Source organism: Apteryx rowi, unplaced genomic scaffold (assembly GCF_003343035.1).
Source record: "Apteryx rowi isolate R43461 unplaced genomic scaffold, aptRow1 scaffold_193, whole genome shotgun sequence".
In the NCBI taxonomy this organism is placed as follows: domain Eukaryota; kingdom Metazoa; phylum Chordata; class Aves; order Apterygiformes; family Apterygidae; genus Apteryx; species Apteryx rowi.
Window position 1 is genome coordinate 1,159,972 of NW_020448230.1, and position 27,828 is coordinate 1,187,799.

General features: G+C 38.0%; 1 protein-coding gene across 6 annotated transcripts in view; it reads left to right on the forward strand.

Moving 5' to 3' along the window:
- TBCE (tubulin folding cofactor E) overlaps positions 1-27,828 on the forward strand; it is a 34,135-nt gene continuing 6,307 nt past the window's right edge. For 3 of the 6 annotated variants that reach the window (XM_026062804.1, XM_026062806.1, XM_026062807.1), the window contains exons 1-11: positions 1-65; positions 758-890; positions 3,607-3,691; positions 14,131-14,319; positions 17,000-17,088; positions 17,844-17,943; positions 19,061-19,163; positions 23,448-23,524; positions 23,801-23,896; positions 25,340-25,404; positions 25,495-25,559. In XM_026062804.1, coding sequence (XP_025918589.1) covers positions 788-890; positions 3,607-3,691; positions 14,131-14,319; positions 17,000-17,088; positions 17,844-17,943; positions 19,061-19,163; positions 23,448-23,524; positions 23,801-23,896; positions 25,340-25,404; positions 25,495-25,559 — 972 coding nt within the window. In that variant the 5' untranslated portion in view covers positions 1-65; positions 758-787. Of the gene's footprint in view, positions 66-521; positions 630-757; positions 891-2,251; positions 2,408-3,606; positions 3,692-14,130; positions 14,320-16,999; positions 17,089-17,843; positions 17,944-19,060; positions 19,164-23,447; positions 23,525-23,800; positions 23,897-25,339; positions 25,405-25,494; positions 25,560-27,828 lie in introns of those variants that run through there. The other 3 variants (XM_026062805.1, XM_026062809.1, XM_026062810.1) reach the window with 3 other exon arrangements.

The window sequence follows — 27,828 nt, forward strand, 5'->3', positions numbered from 1 at the left end:
GGCAGCTATCGGCCTGCGCCGGCGGAAGGAGGGCTCGCGGGGCCGGCTGCGCGCGTGAGGCGCAGGTAGCGGCGGGGCGGCTCCGCGCCGGTGCGAAGGGGGTGGGAGGCTGGGCGAGCCGGCGCGTGGGGCTGCCCCGGGGCTCCYAGCAGCCGCCCGGGACCGTCCCGCCCGCCCGGAGCGGTGGCTACCCGCGGCTGCTTGGCTCAGCCTCTCCCCCGACCCGGAGGCGTCACCTCAACGGCCGCGCGTAACGTAACGGTCGCGCCGGGGCCTGGCTGCCTCGGCTCCCGGCGGCCGCGCCCGTGAGGGAGGCGCCCCGCAGGCGCCGCGCCGTCTGCTGCGGCCCCGGGGCGGGGCGGGGCGGGGCGAAGCGCCCGGCGGGCGGGGCGGGGCGAAGCGCCCGGCGGACTGGGCGGGGGCCTCGGGGCGCTGGAGAAGGGCCCGGGAGCGGCTCGCTGTGATGGCCGCTGGCAGGGCGGGAGGGGGTGTCTGCCGGCAGTCTGGCTTGAAGGAGGGCTCGTCCAGACAAAACCGAAAGAGCCTCTCAGTAATAAGGGTCGCTCCTGCAGCGCTTGTAGGAGTGCCAAGGGAGTGCAAGAGCGTTTACCTTTGCCAGGCTACAAGGAGTAAGACTGGGGGGACAAACCTTATTTTCCTTCAAAGTGCTGCTGGGCAGTAAAAAAGCACAGCAAGGTGGCCTGTTCATGAAAGCACTGGTGTGTATCTGTCAAGAATGTTGCTTCCGTCTCTGTAGGTCCTTGAGTACCTTGGACTCCATTTTCCCATGATGACTGCCTGGGTGCCTTCAGATGCATTGGGTCGAAGGATCTTGTGTGGCACTGAATATGCAACTGTGCGGTATGTTGGCAGTGTTCCTCCTACAGCAGGTAAATCTAATAACACACTGAATGTCAATTTTCAAATTCTAATGAGTTCTATGGGTGTTTAAGAAGGAAGGTAGGATGCCAGCAATAATGGATAGCCTCAGCATCATTTTATTTCTTGATTTTTTTTTTTCATTTTTAATTCTACGTGAAGTGTATAAAGTGCTGCTTCTACTCTAACACATGTTGATGTGTGAAGAAATGCTGTTTGTGCAGCCTGTATAATAACATTATCACAAAGGCAGCCCTCGGAAAAGCTTGCTAACCTCTTGTACAATATTCATAACAACTTTTGTTGGATGAGGTAGTTGGGGAATGCCAAAGGGTGAAGACCAAAACTGTTGCTGAGCATGAACTAATGGATACTTATCGTGAACATTAACATTGCAGTTTTCTTGATGTTGTCTTGATTTACAAAATAAACTGAGGCTTTGCTAGAGCCTTGTTGTGTTTTGCTGTAAGGATGATTGAAGTATGTAATTTCCTGGACTCAGTGTATCTCTGAATGTGACTGCAGTAATTTTGAGTGTGTTTATGAGACAATAATAATCTAGGCTTAAAAAGAAACCCTCTCAAGGCCAAAGACTTTGCAACTCACTGCTCCAAATCACAGCGGGTCCCTTTCCCTTTCCCTTTCCCGACTGTCTCTGTTCATTGGTTTTGCTCACCAGTTTATTGTTAAGGTCTTTGGGGAAAAGACACAGCCTCTCTCTACCTTTCTGTATGACTTGGTACCGTTTAGTTCTTTTGCCTTTCTACTCATTTTCAGAAATCAGTTTTTTATGAGGCTTTTCTGTAGCTCTTCAGTGTTAACAATGTCACTTGAAAAAATGGCAAGTGGAAAGTGGTAATTTATGATTTTTTTTCCCCCTTATTGTTCTTGAATAAATATTGGAAACTTCTAACCCAGATTTATGTGGTGGGGTTTGGGKTTTTTTTTGTTTGTTTGTTTGGTTGGTTTTTTTTGAAGTCAAAGCTGGCAAAAGGATTGTGAAAGGGATTTTTGGTTTAAACTGGTTGTGTTCTTTTACAATAGAAAAATCTTATTGCCTTTCTTTTTCCATTGGTCTTCATGGACAGTCTGTTCCCTGGTCTCTCTGTGTACTGGCACAGTTTGGGAAGGAAAGAGGCAGCCAGCAGTGACAGAGCAACAGGCTAGGAACTTCTTTGATAGCATATTCAAGTGCATGGGACCAAAGAAGATTCACCCCAGGCTGACCAGTCTGATTGGGAGGGCACTATATGCTACCTTTGAAAAACTGTGGTGACAAGGAATGGGGAGGAGAATTCCTGGTGTTTGGAAGGAGGCTAGCATTGTGCTCAGCTCTGGAAGAGGCAAGAAGGATGACTGGGGGAACTGTAGGCTCATCAGCCTCACCTCAGTCCCTGGAAGGATTGTGGAATATGTCAGCTTAGAATCCATTTCCAAGCACATGAAGGACACGATGGTAACTGGGAATACTCGACGCTTGTCAACAAGGGCAAGTCATGCTTGGCCGACCTGAGTACCTTCTGTGATGGTATAACTGGGAATGTGGGCAAAGAGAATAGTGGATATGGTATACCTTGACTTTAATGAGACTTTTTACACTGTCTCTAATAAGAATCTCATTTGGAAGCTGGGGAAATATGAGGTAGATGAATAGACTCTTAAGGGGGTTGAAAATCAGCAGGACTGCACGGCTGAAAAGTGGTAATCAGTGACTTGGCTGATATCTGATAATGCAAGTATTCTAGAAATCAGTATGGGGGTCTGTATTGTTCGATGTATTTATCAGTGTCTCAGATAATGACACAAGAGTTCACCCTCAGCAGACTTGCCAATGACTTTATATAGTAGGGGGAATGGCTGACGTAACAAATGGCAGAATGGCAATTCAGAGGGACCTGTATGAACTTTAGGATTGGACCTTATGAAATTAAGGAAATAGTATGAATTTCCATACTACAGCAAAATAACCCCATATATCAGTGCAAACTAGGAAGCAGCAGTAATCCACAGGGTTTGCTGTAAAGGACTTGGGAGTTAAGGTGGATTCTGTGATGAATGTGAACCAATAGTAAGCTCTCGCTACAAATAAGACACACATTGTACTGGGATGCCTTTGGAGGAACATGGCCAGCAAATCAAGGGAAGCTGTTGTCCCCCACTTGGTGCTGGTGAGGTTGCACTTGGAATAACACATCCGGTTTTGGGCCCTCCCAGTTCATTAGAGATGTGGATAATCTGGAGAGGGTCCAGTGGAAGGTTACCAAGGTAGTCAAGGGCATAGGCCACATGTCCTGTGAAGATGGCTGAGGGAGTTGGGCTGGTGTAGTGTGGTAAAGAGGAGGCTAAATAGTAATCTGCCTACAACTGTTTGAAGGATGGTTACAAAGATGGCAGAGCCAAACTCTTCTTGCTATTACTAGATCATGTAACAAGGGACAGTCACCACAAATTGTGGCTTGGAAGGTTCAGGTTGGAAATCAGGAAAAAATTCTTCACCACAAAAGTAATGTGCTATTGGAATAGGCTGTCCAGAGAGGTTGTGAAATCTCAGTCCTTGGAGGTTTTCAAGGCTTGGCCAAGTAAAGACTTAGATGACCTGATGTAGTACCTGGGGATAATCCCCTGCTTTGAGGGAGGGTAGGCTAGATGATCTTCAGAGGCTCCTTCCAACCTCCAGTTCTACGGCAATGATGCCAGAACTCTGAATGTATCTACTATATTTTTCAGGAATTTGGCTTGGAGTGGAATGGGATGATCCTCAGAGAGGGAAACATAATGGTACCCATGAAGGAACACAGTATTTCAAATGCAGGTGAGTTGATTCTCGGTGTTGATATGTCCTATGTGTTGGCAAAGATGGTCACAGTTTTTAGAGCAAAATTTTTTGTTATCAGTTGGCTGAGACTTAGAGATAAATCTTAGCCTTTGACTGGCTATGCTAGAAAGGCTGTTACATTTTTATTAGTCCAGATACAGGGATTGGAATATGGTGAATACTTAGAAAATACAAGTGGTGTTTTCAGAGGTATGTACAAACATGCAACTTTTGAATGTTGCTAGCCTCAATATCACTCTGCTACTTTAGTAGGTTTAGACCTTCTACTGTAGTAAGGAAATTAGTGTGTCCTGCTGACCTTCCTATTTAATTCTGAGGTGAAGTATTGGTCCTTATTAGCTGTCTTCAATATAGCTTAAAGATAATTTGCATGCATCTTGCTAAGGGAAAACATTAAGTTCTTGATAACAGTCTGAATATTTGTATCGCTGAGGAATTGTGTTAAGTATGTTCACTTGCATTTAATACATGCAAAATACTGTGCAGCTGTTGTGGTTTGTTTTGTTTGTTTGTTTGGTGGTGGGTTTTTTTTTTTTTAATTATATCAGTACATATATTTATTAAGTTTAAAGACTTGAATGCTTCCATGTTTGAAATTGAGGAATCCAAACTCTGGGGCTAATTGTAACAGCAAGAAACTGTTGATTTCCATATCAGAGGACAYTGCAGCTGCCAAAAGTTTATATGATTTAAAAAAAAGCACTGGGCAAATACATAGATGGAAAAATCTATCATTGCCTTTTAAGGACTAGCAGCCCTTAGAAGTTCCTAGGCTGTGAGGTGGTGAAGGATGAGAGAATATTCTGTGGCTGTATCACTGAAATACTTGTCCTGTTTTCATATTTTTTGTAGCCATTTTCTATTGGCCACTTTTGGAGAAGTGTGGGGTTTCGTGGATGTTCACTTGGTCTTACCTTAATGAGATGAAATAGAAAGATTTCTAGGTCACTTTTTCACCCTCTAGCATCCCAAAGCTGCTAATAACTCTAAAAGGGCAGTTTCATTACAATTTGTACTTAACTCTTCAAGTGCTCATTCATTCTTGAAAACAAATTCCTCGTGTTAATTATGTCAAAAAAAAAAAAAAAAAGGAAAGAAATCCCTTGATGAGAGTAGCAGAATCATCTTCTCCCCCATGCCCCCCTCCCCCCAACTGGCTTGCAGAGTAATGTCTCATAAGAATAGCTGTACAAGTCAGTCCAAAAGGTTTGTTTTGCTTAGTTTCCTGTCTCTGATGTGGGCTAATAGCAGATGTCCGGAGAAGAGTAAAAGAATAGAAAAAATATTTAGTGACAGTTCTCCAGAGTTTCACTGTCTCTGGCTAGTAATGGTTCAGGGATTTTTCTGAGCAAGAGGTGGTGTCTTTCTATACATACTCTCTTTTGCTCTCAGTGGATGATTCAACAGAGAAAATTTGTTATGAGAATTTCCTCTGAAAGAATAGTTAAAAATAGGGAGTGATAGTGTCTTATTTTTATTTTAGAAAATAAAGTTGTGTACTTGAAGTACTTTGCTCTCTCTCTACAGGGATAACATGTAGCCTTGGCTTAAATCTTGAGCRTGTGTTTTCAGCTTGTGGGAATTGTGATCATTCCCATTTTTATGAGCAGATGAGTCAATGAGTCTTATCACTTTCTCCTATTGGAATGCAGGAATTTGATATGGAAGGGACCAAGAACTGTTGCTGCAAAATGTTGCATAAGAGGGGGGAGGGGGGRAAAAAGCTGAGATAAAATGAGCGTTTCTGCATTGTGGAGAAAGCAAGTCTAGTCTTTTACCTGCCAGAAGATCTTCTGGAGTCCAACGGAATGCCCTGAGGTAGTGAAGACGACTACTGTATTTGTGTAAAGAACTGGTAGTAGTTCAGGGCTTGGTAAAGAATATACTTCACTCTCAGTTCAGAGCAAAGTCTTCCTGAAGCAGCAAGTAAAGCCATTTGGTCTCAGACTGAATCAACAGAAGAATTTACCTATTTAATAATTCAAATAAAAAAAGTAGCTATTTGAAATCCTTTCTAGAAATATTATCTCTTACTCTTAGCCAAACAGGTGTAAATCAGAGGGGATAGATTATGTTGATAGTGCAAATCAGAATTCTTTGTCTATATCTTCTTAAATTCTACATTTGTATGTGTGGTGGGAGCCCTAGAGGCTTCATTATCAGAAAATGAGGTGAATAAAAAAAAATCTGTTCTTCAGAAAACAACAAAGAAAGATAGATATCTGTGAGGGCTTGATATATTTTTGCCTTGTATCTAATAATAAAATAAGGCTTAAGAAAAATGAGGATGTTCTTAATGGAAGAAAGGAAATTCAACATTGCTGGATTCTTCTTAGCTAAAGAACTCAAATTTATAGTCCAAGGACAACCGTATCTCCTGAATTTATTAGCGGAAGTTGTCTTAAATGCTTTGAATTCAATTGAAGTGGTTTCCAAGCTAACACTAGTTATATTCTGCTACAGAAGAAATAATAAAAGTAATGGACTGGTCATTCACAAGCTCTGTAGACAGAAGAAACAATTGAACAAGTTGTATAGATATTCCAGAAACTGAAGAGTGATCTACATTTCTGTGAGTGTAGTATTTGTATATATGCATATATAGCCTTTGCTTTTCTAGCAACCATTACTGTCATCCCAGGATATGAGACCTCAGAGAATGATCTCAATTCTTGTCATAAGAAGCAACTTTTTTGAACGAAGCTGCTTATATTCATAACAATTTTAAATGTAGTCATCTTTAAACATGTTGTCCTTACAATACCTGTTCTTTGTACTCTGTTCCAATTAGAGAAAGTCTTTCTGGAGACTAAAGAAATAAACAATAGTGCTTGCTGTCAAACATGACTCACAGCCACAGCCTTCTGTGTGCAGACTGATTTGTAGTTCATGTACCAATTAAAAATCCAAGTCTCATCTATTTATTATTAGTTTGGTTAGAAGACTAACTAAAACTATATTTTTTTCCAAAAACCTTATCTGTAGTAAAAACCTAGTACTTTAATTTCTTGAATTCTAATAAGCGGAAGCAGCTGAAATAGAATAGTTTGCACTGTAAACAAATGCAATGAAAGGACAGAGATTTTTTCTTCATAATTTTTTTTAAGGCAATTTGAAAAGGATTATTCTAAAAATCTTTTGCAGAATGACATCCAAAATGATCTCATAAGAGGAAAATAAAACCAAATTTGAGAGTATACTTACTAGAGGATCTTTTTAGTCATCCTTATTTGGATAAATCAGTAGGTCTGCTTACAGCTATATGTGGTTGTCTTAAATTTTGTGGAAACATGGCCTAAACTTGTGTGATTCATGGCAGTATGTTTATCTTATATCATTATATTATGTGATACTAATTCAACATATTAAGAATATAAGAACCAAAGAACAGTAAACACTACTTCAAAATATGCTGGCATGATAAGCATGTTGATCAAATTTGGATTTGTTGAAAATGACAATGCACGCTCTAGTGGCATTTTTGTGAGTTTTTTTCCTGCCAATAGTCTTGCTTCCAGTAACTCTGAGGAGACTATTACTTTTAGCTGTCAATTTCAGTCATGCATCATGTAATAGAATTAGCTGTGTTCTACAGGGCTTCAAGAGAATTGAGAAGTGAGTAATAAAGCATTAGCGTAGTGGTAACATTCATCTACAGCTTTTGAAACACAAGTGTGCTTTCAAAATAAATAGAATGATCTTGTTGTATTGTAGACTTTCTTTCTAAATTAAAAGATGAAAAATATATTAAATCAACATGTGTATTTGTTTTAAAACAACATGGCCTCTCCCTGTAGGGTGGATCTGAAAAATCTCATGGTTGTAGGTACATTTCCTTCAGGAAATGTAACCTGATCTTCTAGGATTTAAAGGAAGTGTTCTACAACTACATAGAAATTGAGGGGAAACAGAACTGTATATGAAATGCTTAAAGATCACGTTTAGGCATATAGATTGTTACAGAGAAGTGCTCCATTTCCATGGGTTAAATCAAAGCAGGATTTAAGCCATTTGTCTATTTATTAATGACATGTAGTTAACTAGTAACCAGTGAACTATACATTCAGGTTTAATATCAGCAATACAACTACAGTACTAGATACCTACAAGATGTTAATACATACCTACACATTTCTACGCATTCTTTTGTGATTTATCCCAAGAAGTTCTCATCCCACACAAACACATTTACACACTTGTATGTGTGGCCTGTCCTCACAGTGTCCTTCCCCTCCCCAGAAAATATGGGTTATGCACATCTTTTCCCTTGGGAGTGTGGGTCCATTATTTACAGGTGCCTCCTGTGGGAGATGTGGGTGCTCCAGCTCTGTGTACCTGCATTACCTCCTGCAATCTGCTAATGCCCATGCTGGTAGAACGCACCCTGTGAGGTCCACACGCACACCGAGGTGTGGGCCTCTGTGTTGCTCCCCATGCTGTCTGTCCCCTGCTTGGGTGCAGGCTGCGTGTGRCACTTGAGGGAGGCAGCTGTCTGGCATAAGCAGAGGTTGTGCCAGCAAGGAGACTTCTGACAGCATCAAACTGAGTTTTGACTGCTGCTCTATTACCCTTTTTCCCACTGTTACAGTTGTTCATATTTCTTTTACACTTCTTTTCAAACTGACTCCTCTTTTTCAAAAGTCTGTTGGTAATTCCCTGGTTACCACTTAAGCTAGTGGAAGGTCACCTTCTTCTTTAACCTTATTGTTTTTTTACCCCAAACTCTCTGAGAGGATGTTTGCTATTCCTTTTGCACACACTGTTTACACTTACATTCCTATTTTATCAGCTATTTTAATCTAGGCCACTTTGCTGAGGGAGATTTTTGAATTTCCCTTGCACTAGACGACATGCTTCTTTGCTTGCCTCACCTGTCATAAAATGGGGGTAACTTTCTGTAGTGTTACACATTTAAATTACTTCGATTCCAGAATGAAAGGGATGTGTTCTCTCCTGCTAAAGAGTAGTTTTATTCTTCCCTAATCACTTTCCAGAAGAATCCTCATTTGATTTTCACCAGATATTGTTACAAGAAGTATCAAACTTATTAAATTACAACCTGTTTTGCCAGAGTTAACTTACAGAACAAGCCAGAGAAAAGAGGGGAAAATGTACTAGTTGTCAAACTTGATTCTGTGATGTATTCAACATGGCAGAATTGCAACTGCTCCTCAGTTCTTTGTAACCCCTTAGGTTTTTTGCTTTGTATTATTCAGTCCTCTTCTGGTGGGAACTTTGACTCTTGTATAATTTTTATTTTCCTGAAATGCCAAACTATCCTTAAAAAGGCATTATGTGTTTTCAATTTTTTTCTCCTCCAGTGAAATTTATAAATTGTGTAGGGACATGTTTTTGAATTTACAGGCAACAGTTGTGACCATCAGATGTTGCTGTTTGCATGAAATTTATCATCCTGCTTAAGAGAAGATCTGTTTATATTAAATTAAACCATCTCTTCTTCAAAATGACAGATTAATTTCCAAGAATATTTACTTAGAGCACAAACTCTTCACATACAGTAAGATGTCAGTCTCGTTTTAGTGTCTAAGGAAAAGAAGTTTCTGTTTAACAGGGGGAGAATGTATTCCCAAGATTCCTTCCAGGCTCAGAAGATCTCAGATAGGAAGTTTTGATTGTTTCACTGTGTCTCAGTGTACCCACTCCGAGATGTCTGCTCTCTGGCAATCGAAGAGTGTTGAAACAAAACTGTTGACTCTAGCCACTACTGTACCGTGTCCTGTGCACCAGCAGAACCTTAAGACGAGTGTCTGGATCTGTAGATGTTGTCTCTTCTGTTTTTCCTCCTTTCCTGAAAGCTCAGACTCTGAGCTAAAAACACAGCTTTCATATCTGTTTGACTCGGGTAAACCTGCAAGAAGTGTAATTATTTGCTGATGTTTACAAAGCTTCTGCTGTACAGTTAGTCAGGAATTTGATATTGGTGTTAGTATGTCACTTTACAATCTTTGTCTGATGCCAGGGTTACTACAGCCTCTATTCTGAAACAAACTCTCTTTGCTGCAATGTGTAGATTCTTTTAAAAGAAATCTGGTCCGTTGAGGACCTTCCACTTACAGGGAGAGATCTGTTTAGTGTCTGCACAGACAAGGCGTGCATGGATTCAAATAGTTTTAATTTATGATATACCCTGTGAGCTTTGCATTGCGTACACCCTCAGCCATAATGAGCCTTGAGGTAATCATTGCAAAGGCAAGTACTGAGCAACAAAGCCCTTCTGTGTTCCTTTACTATCCCGGCTGATAATGATGAGATCTCTCTCCTTGGCTGAACAGCTTCTGCAGTCAAACAGCTCAAGTGTATAATTGTTGGAGCACAGCTTGTATACAAATGTGTGTTACCTCAGGTACTGAGAAGTGTGCACGTGTGACATTCCACTAGTGTAAGAAGAGCCATTGCCTACCCATAATGATGAGTAATACCATCACTTTGCTTTTCATTAGCAGAGAAGGATGATGTCAAATTTTATCTTTATTCTGGGAAATAGTTAACCAGTGGAAACTGATAGCTAATCTGAATTTCGGTGAGTATCTTTCTAGGCCCCTGAGCTTGCTAGCAGATGGGCTGTATTGCTTCAGGCTACTGAATCATGAATGGAAAGTGTCCCACAAGCTGAACTTTGGGATTATGGTCAACCTCTCTATTTTAAAAATCAGTAAGAAGTGTCACTGCTAACCAGAGCCAGCTGGTTGTCAGACCCTAGTTGAGCTTATTCCGGATTTCCTGCTTAAGGAAATTAGAGTGTATCTTCTCAGTATGGTCCTAGCTGTAGGACCTTTCACATTCAGCAGAGCAAAGTCCGTGTTCTCAGACTTCCAGTGCTTAGCCTAAGTCAGGTTGATCAGTAGTCCTCAGGTCCTTCCATCTAATGATATGGATACTGGATGGCTCCTTCGTTTACGATATATCTGTCTGTTACCAGTTAGGAAGATTGATTGGTAATAGGTGTGCCTTTTCATGAGACAAACTGCTGTAAGKCGTTGTTTGGTGTGCATGTAAATTGTTATACTCTTATCCTAATCCTAAAGGAGGGCTACTGTCTTGTTCCACATTGTCTCCTGGAGCTTGCTTGTCCACTTTCACTTGTCTCCTACTTAAGGTCCACTTGGTTGCCACATCTGTTTTCTGCTCATTTGAGATGTTTTTCAAAGAAGGCTTCCATCTGTCAGAATGTTAAGACCTAAAGCTCAGCTCTAAGTGCTTTGTTTTTCTTTTTTTTAAATCTTCTATGAAATTCATTTTTGACACAGCAGCTGTCTTTGTTCCCTTATTCATCTTTTGATCAGAAGAGCCTCAAGGGTAGTTGTTTCAGTCTGGAGAGCAACAGGAATCAAGTCCTCATGACAGATGTCCTTCCACTAAACTCTATGCAGCATTCTRTAGGATTTACCCTAGATTTTAGGCAGGTTATTTTTATACTGAAGAGAGCTCCTTGCTGAATTACTGGTTGTTGTTGATTACTGTTGTTGAAAGTTGTATGAAACCAGAAATATGGGACTACTTGTGATGAAATAAGATTCACTGTATAGAAACCTGAGCTGCACTGGTGATCTCCCTGTAGCTTGCGCTGCTCCAGCTTAGAGTTCACCAAATACTGTCAGGCTGGTTTTATTTTTGTTTTTAAGTTTTTAGTAAGATTATTCTTTTCCAAATGTGTTTTTGCTTGATTTGTACTCAGCTAAGGATTCTGGACTGTTCTCCAAGTAAGGAACGCTTTGAGCAGTGCTTGGACTCTCACAAATTGTTCTGCTACTTTTTTTCCTTAATGTTTTTGGAGAATTGGGGAGTAACAAAAAGGAGGGACTTATATTTGAACTTTACTTGTGCTCAGATGCATAACATACAGTGAAAAGGCTTTTTTTTTTGCTTATATAGCTGTGGATAAGTACTTTCTGGGTAACTACTGTAAACRTACACAGTTTTTACGGCTTATTTTTCATAGTGTGAGAGTTAATACAGGCAGTGCATCTTGAGGGAAGCTAGTTACAGGTAAGTAATCTCTCTCCTTGACTGCTTAATCATTTTGCCTGAAAATAGGTTCCTATTGCGTAGTCTCCTTTTCTGTCCTTCTCTGTGACAGTTCATGGAAAAGGAGATCAAATTAATAGAATGCAACTGCAAAAGAAACTTAGGTTCTGTAATAGGTTTGAGCATACAACAGATAACACAGCACTGACGGGGAGAGAGTACTTGGAAGTGGTAAGAACAAGGGAGAGAAACACTATGATCTTGCTATGGTCAAAAAAGGTAGGAAGGGCTTGTGAGAGAAATGCTCCATAGTTTTTCTGTAGCTTCAAAAGTCTAGTGTCTGAGAAAGCAAGGAACAAGGTAGCTAGTTTTCTTTGCATTTTTTTCTGGGGATAGAACTGGCTCCTCCAAAGACAATGAGTGAAAGAAGGATGTGTGATTATAAATGGTGACCAAAGAATAGAAATGGGCTTAGAAATGGGTGTGGTGATGGAGAGATGTAGAGGACTTGACTATGCCRAGTATAAATGGCACGAAGAGAGGGATGCAGATGAGCGTTCCAGCTTGATGAGAGGACTGGGGAGAAGAGAAGAAGAAAGTAGTGGAATTGTTGAGTATAGAGGGATGGAGGTGACACAGTGGGAACTGAGGTGATGGGAAGAAGGAAAATGGATTTCAAAATAAATATGTAGCAGGAGGCAGGATGAGTTATGGTTAGACAAGAGTGCAAGGATTATTATATGCAGTTTCCAGAGCCCCATGTAGGGTCCTGCACTATCTGCTGTTTACAAAGCTATTTGATTTAATGCAAAAGTAGAAGTGATGTATTTTGCATGTAAGAGATGTTAAGATGTGTTAAGATGGTGAAAATGTGATTTATTGTTTTAGGAGGTGGTGTTAAAAAAGAGTCACGTAATTTTTTACTTTTTAAACATTTAAACATTAATTTAAACATTCTACTTTGTAAACATTTAAATGTTTACAAACTATAAAGAACRTTAAGGAAAGAAAAGGAAAAACTTGAGCAATTACTGGGTTAAAACTGTAGAGCATTGAAATTGCGTGTTGAACATGAATGTGTACACTGGATTTACATTCTTTAAGTGTATGCCTTTCTGTATGTTTTGTAACCATTGCACTCTAAACCTAGTCACTACAAAACCAGACTGAGAATAGTTTTAAAGTAAATAATATCTTTTTTTCTGTCCAGATTCTCCTCTAGGATATGAGAGTACTTAAATAAGTATTTGAAGTGTTAATGAATGAAACTGGCACAGGCAATTGCCAGTACTAAATTTTTAATAAAAATGTGAATATGTGGTGCCCAAGCTATTCCGTCTACTTGTAAGCAGGTCCGTAGGATTCAGGGCCTCTAGCTACTGTATTTCTGAGAGAGAATCTTGAATTCTTTAGAGTTGAGTATTAATGTTGTAGTTTGCTAATTAGCCACTTGATGTTTGCATACATGAAAAGAGGAGCTGTATTTACATAGGTGATTTCTTCTTCCTGGGTACTTTCTACCAAAGTCTGTACTCTTCTCAGCTGGAAGGCAGCCAGGTAATCATAACTACCCATTTTCTTCCTGCTGTTTTACAGCTGATCCTCCTATCTGTTCTGTGATACCATTCCCACAAGTTGTCTCTGCTCGTTCTTCCTAGGTACTGTATTTCCTGCTAGCTTTAATAGAAGTTGTAAAAGCAGATTGTCAAGCAATAAGGATTTTTAGTGCTCAAGAAAGACTAAGAAATTTTGTAGGACTGTGTAGAAAGTACATGAGCTGGATAATTCTGTTGAATGCTCAGTTTTGAAATTGTTACTAAGTTATTATTTATTTAGAAATTGTTTGAGGTAGCATTAGAATTCCAAATACTAAAACTTGTATCATATGCCGTTTGTACGGGTGCGTTGGACAAGGCTGCATTGTCTTAGAATTACAAATGAATTATTCAAACGAAATATGAGGGAATGTGTATTCTGAGTATTCCTGTAGGCCTTAGGCTGAGCTAAGGCTCCAGTTTGTCGTATGGTTTAGGTAAGTTTGTATTTGTTTGTAGGTAGCAACCTAATTTTCTGGGAGATTTGAGTTCTTAATGAGTTTGGAGATAACTGAGCAATTATTTCTGACAATGTGCACTGAAATGGTAGTTTTGATGTGTAAATGCATTAGGATATACAGCACTTTGGTTCTCCTGGCATCTCACAATATCAACTTTTTGAGTCAAATATTATCAACAATATTTTGTAAATCTTATCTGGTTTCACTGATTGGGAACAGGGATGTCTAAAATTAGCCTGTGGAATTGTCCTTTGACAATTGTCCTTTGCTTTGATTCATGGTATTTTGAAAAAGTATTAATCCGTACTTTTAAGAGTAATCAGTCTAACAATAACTTTTCATGTTTCTCATTTTCCTGGGTGCTCTTTCCTAGACATCCTAGAGGAGGATCCTTTATCCGGCCAAACAAGGCAAATTTTGGAGTAGATTTTCTAACTGCTGTAAAGGACCGGTATGGATTGAATGATGAGCAAGATGTCCACCATGGGAAAGAGAGTACATTAGTATTTGGAAAGAAAACTGTGGAATTTGTTGGTATGGATTCTATTATAGAACAACAAAGGCAAGTGTAATATTTAAAAATCTAAGATAGGCTGCTAGTGATTGCTTAGTTAAGCAGTAGTTCAATTGTAAGGAAAAGAAAATTACATTGTCCTCAAATATCTTGGGTAATTATTCTGTGGATATTGGATTATTGTTTTCCCTAAGAATGTATAAATAAATTTGTTGGAGAAGTAAAGTAGATCACTTAAGAATTCTGATACGGATTCTGATTTCACATAATATTTAATCTGATGTGATTGTGAGCTGCTGCCAAAAGAGACAACTTTGCTTGCCCCTTTCTCTGTCTGTGTCTGCTGTTTACGTGGACACCAGATCTGGTGCTTATAGAACCGAAAGGTGAGCCGAGTGAGCTCGATGACCGGGTGTAAAACCATTCTTTCTTTGATGGGTTAGGTTTCCATTGAATCAGCGAGTTGATTCAATGTGCCTAGCAGCCATACAGTTGCCAGGTTAGAAAATGCGGAGAATGCACATGGGGGAACAAGATGCTTTTCTCTTTTGGCAGCAATCTGTAGTTAGACTGGTTTAGGTGAAATGTCAGGCTTTCTTGCCCCTAATAATTAGGTAACAGAATAACAGTTACTCTTAAATTTCTTGTTAAGTTAATCAAAATCTTGCACACAAGCTGCGTTCAAATAACTTTGGGTCTGCAGATACTGCAGTGCCTAATTATGTTGTTTTTTGTTTTATTTTAACATGGCATTACTGCAGGACAGAGGAGGGGTTTCTGCTGAAGGATAAATATCATGTTACTGAGATTGGTGGAGGACAGGCGATTTAATACTACAGACTATTCAGATATATGACTTATACATGAGATTTCAGTGAATGGATGGTAAACTGAAGATCCTGATAGCACAGAGTTAAGATGGCTCATATCCCTCAATCATGTGTTTCATAACTTTACGTTCAGACTTCTTTTAAATTAAGTTGCATTTATAATACTCAGTGTTGGGTTAATAGCCCCCTTCAACTGCTTGTTGATATTTTCACCATTAATTTTATTTCAATATTTCTTTTTAATTTGGAATTTTAAGTTTGCTTCTGTTTTTAAATATTCATTGGCACACAAGCACATAGTCAGTTAGTCTTTTTGTACAGTTGGGAGGGGCCTACAGTATAAAATATTTATCTACTATTTTTGATTTTTTTTTAAGTCCTTATCTATTGCCTGTCATGATGTAAATCTAATTTAAGCAACAATGTGTTGGATTCCAAACACTCAAAGTCATTTTATTGGAGGAAGACATTCAAATTGATTAAAGTTAATACATGAAAAAAAGTAAGTTAGAGCTGTGAAAGTTTTCATGGTAAAATAACATCTTAGTTGCATATTAGAGGATTTTTTTACAGCTAACTTGATAACTCTCCAAAACTTATCTAAAAGTGAAAGTATCACTCTGATTATAAAGTAGCATTTGAAATATAACAACTTTGTTACATGCTTGTATTCTGCGTTTCTTGCTAGTAGTTTATGTAAGTGACAAATTTTAAAGACATTAAATATGTTCTAAATTATTCAGGTACATGAGGATTTTGCTTCTTTAACAGCTTTTGATGTGTAAATGTCAGTGTCGTTTTTAGTGTTTCTTCCATGTAACTTCTGTTAATACTGCTGATTTATATTTTTACTGAGAGGAAATGGTAGTGTTAGGAAGGGCTTTAACTTGAGTTTTCCTGCTACCTTGCATATAATCTTGTCCTACCTCAAAAACTAAGCAGAACTGCACTGTGGTGGAAGACACCCTAGAAATCTCAGTATCGTGGCTTCATAATTTACATGTTTWATGCATAGGAACAGGGATTATGCCTTATTTGAGTGCTCGCAATCCTTAACTTAATTTCATAAAGTAAGAAGTGATGATATTTGGGGAAAGAATGAATGAGATTAATGATTGCCAATATCATGAAAATTTTACACAATCGTGGTCCTTTTTAAATAAATGGGTTTTAATATTTTTTGAATATTGTATGGTATTCCTTATTCTTTTTAACTCATATAAGTAATAACTATGTAACTAAGAGAGGGAAGGCAAAAAGTTGCTGTACTACTAGTGAGGAAGTTTTTCAGTCAGTTCATGTCATGCTCGTTTATCATGTTTTTGCTCATTTATGAGGGGATGAGAAAGAAGGAAGTAAAGTAATGATGTGTATAGGTTGGTAATGATCTCCAGCACCAGAGAGGTGCGAGTTCAGTAGGTGGCAGTCTCCTTGCTGAGCTGATAATCTGCAAAAGTTCTTGCTTTGTCTCCAGAAGGTACTAAGCGGTTGAAAATGCCTTTTTTTTTTTTTAGTGACATAAAAAATACCCAAATAACTTAGAGCCACTTGCAAAAAATACTGCAGGAAATCTAATTAACTTGGAAGTCCTAACTAAATTCCAACTTGCATAGCTGCATTTTGTCTGTTTGGTTACTCTGTGTTGGATGAGATCTTTTTTTTCTTTTCTTTTTAGCTCATCCAGACCTATTTTGTGGTAGTAATGCCAAGGCAGAAAGTAGATGAGATATGTCTGCTTTCAAGTAAGAAAGATAGACAGTACAGCAGATTGTGTGGTGTTAATTCTAAAAAAGATGATATTTGTGAAAAGAATATTATTTAGTTGTAAAACCAAAGGCTTATATAATGTATTTATTTCTAGTGGAAGATAAGGTAACAGAATGTTATTTCTCATTTAGCCAGCTGAACCAACTGGTAGATATCTCAGTGCGTGAATGTGCTGTGAGCCATGCTGGTCAGAAAGAGGAAATCAGCAGAACATGTGCTAGTATCCTTTTCTGAAGGTGCTGTATTATGTGATACCACAAATAAGTACATACGTTAGCATTCCAAGTTATTCACTTCAAGGAATGAGGAACTATATTTGTATCCTTCTGTCAAAAATATATTTTTAGAATTGTTTTTCTGTATTTGGAAGCTTAATTCAATGTTTACTTAGTTAAAAAGTAGAAACCTCCTTTTTTTTTTTTTTGAATACAGATTGTGGGAAAAAATGGAAATATTGTTATAAGTTGGTACTATGACTGCAACTTCAGAAGTATCCAGTAAAGGGATTTTTCTTGTTTGACTGTAGAATAGAAAACCCCATAAAAATACAATTGGAATATTCTGTAGGCACCAGAGGTTGTGAATACATAATAAATTATGTATTCAAAATACTGCTTGTTATAGTGATGTTACCAAAATACACAGCAGGAGTTATTTGTTCATTCATCAAGACTGCATAAGAATTCCTATGTTAATACAGAAATTAATCTACTTCAGAATTTGTAAAGATAAGCTCTTTTCTAACAACCGTAAGCTATTTCCATACCAGAACTTGAGATACAATTTACGACAATTGAGCAGTAGATTCTTATAGAGAGAAGAGTAGTTTTGTAAAGTAGAGTAGATTTCCTCCATTAGCCCAAACAAGTGTATTCTATTTCTGTTAATTTGGTACAAAACTAACACCTAATTCTAATTTCTGGAAAATGAAGTCCAGATTTGAGATAAGTTTCTTTTCTTAATACGAAATTTCAGATATCAGCCATATAAATCTATCAAAAAATCTGATGTCATCTTGGGAAACCGTAACAGATATTGCTTCTCAAGTTCCAAATCTGGAGACACTTAATATCAGGTATAAATATTAATGTTTAGGTTTCTCTTCCTTTGGGGATAGGGATAAGAAAGAAGTGGTGCTTCAGGCTATGGGTTCAGCTTTCAAAGGGTAACTGGATGTTTCTATACTCATTTTAATAGGAGTTAAGTTCCTTAATACTGTTTTTTTGGTTTTTTTAATCTTGTCCTTAAACTTCTTGTGTGTGCTGTATTTTCCAGACAGCTCCTTTCAAGGAAAGGCCTTGGACCTTAGGAGTTTAGCATCTATGTAAAACTAAATTCTGGAAAAGGGCTTGAGACAGATGGATGCTCACCTGAGTAGTGTAAAATTAGTAAAATTACAGTTGCCTGAAAAATGTTAGAATACAGATTTCAGTCAAATCAAATTTGCAGGAATTCAGGCATTTGTCAATGTGTTCTACATGACAGATTTCATCAAATTTATGCAAATTGGCTCCTTAGCCGGGGGAGACTGTAGACTAAAATTTACAGAGGATGTTGGAAAGAGAATAAAACTCTTCCACAAACTCTCTGAGAGCTTGAATCTAAAGGGAGAAAATTATGCTGTAAATATATAACTACACTGAGAGATTTTTGTAAAAATATTCAGGTAGAAAAGATCTTAGGAAAGAAATAAACATTTTTTGGGGGAGGAAAAAATGAAAGCTAATTTAAAGACTGGCTGTTTCAGAATCTTTCAACTATTTGATAGTGATATTTTGCTATTGAGAGTGAGTTTTATATCCTTTTGTTTTACTGGTGTCTGGATAGTAAATTAGACTCTTAATTTTTGATCAGCACCAAGGAGTTTAAGCCCCAGATTTGACTTTGTTTCATTTAATATTAATGATGATAATTCTTTTCATATTCAAAACTTAGGGAAGAAAAGAGGGGGAAGCCACAGATGAGGAATAAATATTCATTCACAAAGAAGAAAGGTAAAATTAGGAAGGAGTAGGTTTGAATAGAACTTGTAGGATGTTTTATATTTTTAAATATGTGGAATCTTGGCAGTGATTAAAAAAAAAAAAAACATGTATAATTGATTTTGTCCTTAATACTTAATTCCAAATTAGTGATTTAAAGAATAATTGCATTTATTTAATTTTGTGTTAAGAATTATTCTCTTTACACAGTGAAAACAAAATGAAATTTCCATCGACATCGATTTCTGTATCCAGTGTATTTTTAAAATTGAGGATTCTGGCACTTAATCAAACTGAGATAACATGGACAGAGGTAATAACTTTCCTTGTTTTGTTTTTATTTATATCATTAGGTTTTTGAGACAAGCAAAGCACGCTAAACATTTATGCATTATATAATTCTTCTAAAATGCGATCCGTCATCCTTAGAAAAGATGCTCTGTGTTAGTTGGAAATACAGTTAGTTATATTGGCGCATGAGCCTAATGAGAAACATTTAACTTCATTTACATTTGTAAATTACATAGTCAAGATAAAGCACTTGAAGTATAATATAACTTCATGTCCCAAGGGTCTGTGATAAAGAAAACTCTTTGTTTCCTTGTAGTTACTAAGGATTTAGCTATATTCTAAATCATATAATAGAACAATGGCAAACAACAGAAAGAACATATTAATTTGACATGAAATACCTATTTGACGTCACTTTGCCTCAGGATGAAATGGGCCTAGTATCTTTGCACCTACCGAGAACGCTTGAAATACACGATACCTGGTTATATGTAACACAGATATAGCACTGAATAAACAAAGCTCTGAGCTGTTTCTGGGACTGAAACATGCAAACATTTAAATGACTTTCCCATAATATCTTGTCTAATCAAGGAGGTCATCCTGTTGGCAAAGATGTTAGCAATGGGCCTTTTTTCAGAGACAAGGCCTAGAAAGCACGTCTTGCTAATGCCATGTTACTTAAAATGCTTTGTAAATTCCATCTCCTTATTTGGATTTCACAGAGACAAATTTTATCATGTACACTGCATTATGAAATTAGCTGAATTTTCAAATTTTTACTGTCAGCTACTATACAGTAGTAAAGCACTTGCAAAAATTGGTGTTTAAGTTAAATAGTAGGGATTAGCAATGTTTTCATTCTCTTCTCTGTAGCAGCAAGGCAGGAGGAGGGTCACTGCTGTATTTTTGTTTAGTGCCCATTTGCCATGCTCTTAAACCATCAGTGGGAATGTATGCTAGGACAACTGATGATCCTCCCATAATAGCAGCAATATGAACACTGAAGTGAATTGAAGAACTAAGTGGTTGCAAGCACTTTAAATGTTGTCTAGCGCTCATCAGAGTAAGTCTTTGCATTGTGGTGTTTAAAATGTTGGCAGCTGCCAGCAGCTCTTGTCAATGCCAGGGTGGCTGAAAGGGGGGTCACAGTGATGGGAACTTCTCGCAAGATTGCTTCGTGCAGACAAGAGTTCTCTATGGGTGACTAAGTTTCCAAAAGAAGCCCCAGGTTAGTAAGAGCAATTTAAAATTACTTGGCCTTTGCATTTGGTTTTGCAACTCTGCTCTAGCTGACAACTCACCATAGATGGTAAAGACATTTTTAGTCTTAGTTCAGAATTCTGTTTTAGAATATTAAAATTTGTCTCAGTCATTCCCTCATGGGTGGGTAGACACAAGCCTATGCTTAAAAGTTGTGTTCCTGGGCAGCCAATCAAAGGGAAAAAATAAACAGACCTACCTGTCACTAATACTCTGTGAACAAACCACTTTTTATACTATTGCTTAAGCTATATCAGGAGTTACTTTGAAAATTCAACTTTTTAATAGAAAATGTTCATTATCCAGGTAATGTAGAAATACAGTAACTGTCAATGGGAATATGAGCAAAATCTGAAAATCCTAGAAATGTTTTGATTAAAATGAAAATAACCTAAAGGTGATCAGCATTTCAAAATAACTTATTGCCATATATATGGCTTATATGTTGTAGGATAGTTTAAAAAACAAGAGACAGCTTATATTTTCCACTTGTTCTTCTATTATGAAATAATTTTCACAGTAGAAGGACATGCTTACCAAAAACTGTTCTCCTGATTATATATAACTCCATATTTACATATCTGGAGCATCAGTTTTCAAAAAGTTCTTTCATTAATATATTAAATGCATAGCTCAAGGTCTAAACACATCTGAGACTTCTATTAATATGTCACTAAAAGAGCTTAATACTGTATTATTGTCCATTGGTTGTGTAAAACATAGTATATAATCTTTGGCGGCAAAGATGTGCTGTAAAATATCTTCTAGTTAGAAACCATTGAAATAGAAACTGAATTAATAGGTTTGAGAGGAATTTATATTTATGGCTTCCAAAGCCTACTTTTTTCTCATTGGTGATTTAGATCATACTCTTATATTTGTCATTCTATTCTCAAACTAAAATATTTATAAAATTACCCATTATCATACAGGGTAAAAGAAAAATCTGGGTTAGATCAGAGATGCAATGTCATGTTTCTGACACTGGCAAGTAGCAGGTATTTGGGAAAAAATTACTGGCAGTGGGCAAGCACTGAGCTGGAGCCTATAATCTGTATTTAATTAGTCTAGTCAGTTTAACTAGTGGATTTTTGTTTCATGATTTATCCAATTGTATTAAGAATCATTAAAAAATTTTGGTATCCGTATCTTTTAACATTGAGTTTAATTATGTGCTGTATGAAAAATACCACTTTTTGGTTTTTGATCTTGCTGCCTGATAATTTCATTTAATAATTCCTTATATATTTTTATGCAAGAACCTGAGAATAGCTATGCCCTATTTCATAGCCTTGATGGTTCTTGTTATGCTTCTTTGTACTTTTCCCATTTATACTATATGCTTCCTGAGATGAAAAGACTAAACATGCAGGAACATCATGGACTTACATGGTGACAAATTATTTCTTGTTGTTTTTATTTCTTTTACAATAAGTCCTGGATTTCCATTTTGCTTTTTTGATCAGCAGTGGCTATTCCATTAACTCTTCCTCCTAAACTCCCCGCCAAATTATCTATAGCTCCTAATCTTTCCTGAGTATTAATTTGGTATCAGATTTGTGAACTTCTGTTCCTGCACATAGAGAGTTTTACGCAATAGTGGAAAATTTGGCAATTTGCTAGTCATTTGGTCAGTCTATTGAAAAGCCTTCTGATATGTCCGTTTGATGCAGTTTTTCGATTTCATCCAACACAAAGCAAGGCTTTTGTGTGGGAATCCTGCGAAGGTCCTCTATAGTCAACATGCAAATAATTTGTTCACTTTTTCTGCTATTGCCTTAATCTTTGAGCGCTCCTTGATATACCTCAATTTTCTATTCATTTGCAGACTTCCTTTCAGGCTTCCACATCTCTAGCATGCGTTTTGGGGGGATAGCTAAGCTTTTTTTGGTCTGTCTTGTTGACCCTGGGAATCACTGTATACAAATTGAAAGAGATAGAATATTGATGTTTCTGTGCTGCAACTTGAAAAGGTCTCAGTCTTGATATTTGCTGTACAGAACAAAATGTAACTAAGAGTGAAGAAGAGTTGACGAGAGGAGGAATTTTGGTGGCTAGGATAGTGGAGAATCAGTTAGCTATATCCATAACAAGTTGAATTTGATCACTGAACTTCACTGCTTTGTAACCTAGTTTCATGTGAAAATGGGTCTTAGATGATTCTGCTGTGCATGTGTATGTCTGTGTCTCTATGCCCCCAAAACCTTGGATCTGCTTTTACTTTATTTACTTATTTGACTTTAAGTAAAATTATCATTTTTATGTAGTAATTTCAGGACATAAAATTTAGAACAAATGTATTTTGGTTGAATTTGCAGCCTTGTTGAACTAATTTATGTTCTTGAGCATACTTGAAAACTTCATGTTATATGCTGACTTACTGCAATTTCTTGGATTTTAGTGGTTTCATGTGCTGGCACAGTCCCATGACAGAGAAGCCTTGAAGCTCTGATAAATTATAACATTTAAAGTTTGTCAGTCCTGATGGGATGTGTAGAAGTTCAAAAGCCATTAGTGGTAGAATTTATATTGCCAGTTATTCATCTCGTAATAGGGCATATCTGATCTCTTCAAGACTATTGAATAAAATAAACTCAGTTTCAAGATCAGTGTAGTTTAAGGTAGCTCTACAGATAACAGTGGAACACTTTCAGAGTCTTCTATGTAAGAAACATTGCTCAGTTAACACTAATATTTTTTCCCCAAGATTCTCCATTTTGGGAACCAAAAGGAAAATTTCAAATGGGGTTCAAAAAAAATTCTGGTGACATGATAGTGTAAAGTTATTACAAGATGCCTCAAGCCTGGATCAGTAAGCCTTGTGCTGTAGAGAAGCCTTCTGACTTCATCTGTGCTAGTAGATACAGACACAGGAAGGAGCCAGTTGGAAGAAAGAAAGGGCTAGGCAATTTGTAATACTTATTTCTCTGTTTTTGAGAACTATGGCTTGGTCTGAACACATTCTAAATAAATCTGTATAAAATATGATTTCTGGAATAATTTTTCCCAACATTGGTTATATTAAATGAAGTTTTGCTCTTAGGTTCTTCTTTGTGCTCCAGGATGGCCAGCACTTGAAGAATTGTACCTTACTTCTAATAATATTACAGTTTTGAAAAGGTAAGAAGAGTAACATGAGCATAAGTCAGTCTCTTGTGGCTGATGTACTCTAAAGTTATGCAGCAGATAAACCTCAAACTAGATTCCTGTAATGTTTACATCACATGATATAATTGTAAAATAAATGGTGGGAATTTCACATGATGTACTTTAAAACATTTATATATGTACACATTTATTTGCGTGCAGTTATATACTTAGAAAATCATTGTTTTCATTAGAAAATAACTTTAAATGTTCTGCTTTTGTGTTTTGTTTTGTTTTTTAATGTTGCAGGCCTGAAAATGTCCTGCAGACCCTGAAGTTGTTAGACCTTTCAGACAACCAATTACTGGATGGAAATCAACTGCATCTAATAGCACATCTTCCCAGGTAGCTATTAAACAAATCTGCTGGAAATTCTTTATCTTGTCCTGGATATTCATTTGTCTCCATAGCTTTTTTTGACTGAAGTATGATAATATTGATGTTGCATAGAAGGTTTACGAATTCTTGAAATAAAGGCATTTTTTTCCTCTTGAGGAGAGTAACTAATTGATTTAATTGAACTATTTTAGCATAATCTTATTTTTGTTGTATAGTAAGACATTTTTTAACTTTATTGTTTGCTTACGAAACTGAAGTGATTCATCACATTACTAAGTTCGTTGTATATGTGCATGTACAGAGTTTTATCCAAGATGACAGGCCTGTAGAGTTTGTGTGGATTGCCAAAGCAAAGGAGCTGTGGAAATGGCTTCTTATTCTGAGGACAGTGCAGTGCTCTGAGCGTGACAGTGCAGGGCAGGTTCGTTAGCAGCAGCACAGCCGCTGGGCCAGCCTGCAGAAGGCTGGAGGGCAGTTTGTTGGAACGTGTTGCTCTTGAGGCCGGCACGCTAACGATCCTTGGTGGCAGATAGTTTCCATGAGCAGCTTATACCCATGCTGTCTGCGTATTTTTCCCTTGCAAAACAAAACAAAAAGGGATTAGAGGGAGATAAAAAAAAAAAGTGTAGCAATGATTCTTCCCCCTTCTCTGTCATCTCTTGGTCATTAACTATGGTGAAGGTTACTGTTGTCACTATACTGGTAGAAGTGTGTCACTATGTTTATATTTGTGTGTCCCCCACATAAGCACTCTTTTTTGGGGGGGGAATTTTCAGTGCTTTCTGGGGATGGTTTAAAAACTTTGAAAGAGATGTTCCTCAAAATGTTAAAAAAAAAAAAAGAAAAAAAAAAGATATAATTCYCTTAGTGTCTTAGATAAATGTATTTTTCACTTTCTTAAAAGATTGTCTGTGGTARTATCCTTTACTCAGATTTCTCTGCTTTACTGTATTCTCAGTAGCAGTGTCTTAATGGTATTTTTGGTCTTTGAGCTATGATTTTCTGCTCTTGGGCTTACTATCCAGGCAAAACTGGTGTTTCTTCCTTCCTTTTTAGAGTACTTCAATTACAGTGACTGGAAAATTGTAGGACTAATAAGGTAGTCTTGCTAATTGACAGAGTTATTATCTTGGGCTTCACACCAAAATAGCAACTATGAGGAATCAACAAGCTATTTAAAAAAATCATTTGGAAAATCACTCCTTTTAAGTCCAGGAGTCATTTTGAAAATTTGAAACTATTGCACATGTTCCCTGAAAGATTTATTCCCTGAACACCCTGATGAAGTCTGGATATTGGCTGTGAAGCTGCTGTTAATTTGTCAGTTGTAATGCATCATATCAAAAGTTTATTAGAGTCTTGTTTAAAAAAAAAAGTACTTTTTTTTTTTTTTTTTACAAAAAACTTTCCATACCAAATATAGTAATCATTGTATCTGTTAAATTGCAGATTAGAACAGGTAATACTTAGAAACACTGGAATATCTTCTATACACTTTCCTGATGCTGGATTTGGTATGTAAAAGAAGCAGTTTGTTTATAGCTTTATCATACTGTTTATTTGAAGTTTTCATTATTGTCTTGTAAACTTACTCTTTTCCCTAGGATGCAAGACTAAAATGTTTCCTTCATTAAAACGCCTTGCAATAAATGACAATAAAATATCACAGGTAGGTTAGATTTTGATAGTTCTGCATTGTCTTAATATGTATATATTTGTTTAGGAATAACTTACAATTCTTTTTTTTTTATTTCTTTCATTATATGCATAAGATCTTGAGACAACTGTTGATTTCTTTCATCAACAAAGAAGGATAATCTAGATTTAAAAAAAGTTTCTTGGAGTCTCAGTTAAGAGTGTTTATGTTAGCTAGTCCTATCCCTCAGCTACCTCATAATTCCTCTTGTCTTTCAGTATCTGAAGTAGAATCAAGAAGCTATGTAGTTTAATTTTATATTTACACAATTAAAAAAGATATGATAATGCTGTTTTCCAATCTGTTTTCAAAACTATTTTTCACTGCATATATTTTTTTGTCATTGATCTGCTGCAGTTAAGCAGTTAAGTTCCTCATTCCAGAGGGTGGAGGTAGAATGTGGAATTTTTATTTATTTATTTATTTATTTATTTTTAGCTAAAGTGGCATGGGCAGCTATGCCAATCTATTGCTTGCTGTCACTGCAAAGGGCAGGTCCTGATTTACCGTGCGTCCCCTTTCTTTCCTTTGTACTTGCTGTACATGCAGTCTTGCCCCTTCCCTTCCATCTCTCCATTGCTCATTAGGTCTGTCTGTGAACTTCTGTACCTCCCACGCTTGGCAGATAACTAACCTGGATAGTTCTTAGCTGGGTGACTCAGCTGAAGCGTCTCGCAAGGAGCCCATCAATGCCAGAGCCAGCACGTGTCAATGGCAGGTTGGGGAGGCGGGAGCAAGGTGGGGGTGTGAAGTCTTTCCCCCTTCTAGCAGCAGCGAGCAGTTAGGTTGGCTCACCACAACCGACAGGGCCGTATCCTTAGGAAAATCACAAATTGCAGAGCTAAGGTAGGCGGCCCATGCCATTTTCACTTTGGGTCCCGAGAGGGACAAGAGCCGGTAGGACCTAGCTGCATGGTATGTTTTATGGGCATATTGGGGCATTAGAGTATTAAATGTGCATGAATTTCTTTTTGTATCAAGTTAGGGTTTCAATGGCTTTGCTTTTCTCAAAAAGGAACTTGTACATTGGCATTAGCAAAACCTTGTATGAAACTCAAGAAAAATACTCATAGTGTAGTAATCTGTGATGACAGGTGTCAGCTGGGTTTGTACTCAAATGCCACTGTGGCCATGTAAAGCGGAGGAGGTTACAGGGCTCTGAGGTACCTCTACTTGTTCCTGGGTGCATTCTGACAGTGGTCTGGGGCCTGTGGTCACAGAGGGTGTAATTGCTAGGAAGGCTTGTGAGAGGGAACACAGGCACAGGCTGTGTCCCAGTCTAGTGTCACTTCTCCCCTTGCTGTCAGCCCTGTCTACTGCACTTGCAGTGCCTCTGTTTTTGTTTGATGAACTCAAACTTGAGGCCTTTTTTCCCTAACATGAGGATTGCTGCTTCTGTCATAAGCCCTTCTGCTCTGAAACAAATATCTRTTAAGATACTCTCTTGGTAGACTTTTGCTTCCCAAGATCTTGGCAGCTTTCTTTTATAGAAAGAGTAAGTTCTATCATACTTAAGGAGTATGATAGAACAGAGAGGGTTTTTACTTTCTTTATATTACTTTTCAACTAACCCTGTGTAAGGGTCTGGCGGGGGCGATGCCTGGACTCCCGGCAGGAACAGATACACAAACACAAGGCACACTAAGGTTGATACCGAGCGTTTATTACCTCTGCATCTGAGTGGGGGTTCCCCAGCGATTTCCCGATCGAAGCAATAAAGGAGCAGGAGAGTCCCTGGCACCGCTGAGCGTCGGTCCATGGTGAGGAACGCCGGGGGGGCACTATACGTGGTTTTTGTGTACTATACACATGCGCAGTGGCACATTGAACTCATCGCTAATCTCGAGTCAAAGCCCAGGTGCACACCACACTGGCATAGGCCCAGCTACATGGCTATGGGTCAACATGTCCTGTTGATGCTCCTTTTCCCACGGAATGGTCTGGCTAGCTTCCATCRCCTATCTCCTTGACATTCTTCCGCACTTTCCCATACACCCTGTAACATGTATATAACCCCTCCCTGTTCTATTTAGTCAGTAACATGGAAAAAGAAACTCTTACTTGCCACAAAACTTTAACCTTTTCTTGTTCAGATGGAAGCGTCTGTGTTTCAGTTTGTGCCCGTTGCCTCGCGTCCTGTCGCTCAGCACCACTGAAAAGAGTCTGGTCCCATCCTCTCGACACCCTCCCTTCAGATACTTGTACACGTTGATAAGATCTCCTCTCAGCCTTCTCTTCTCCA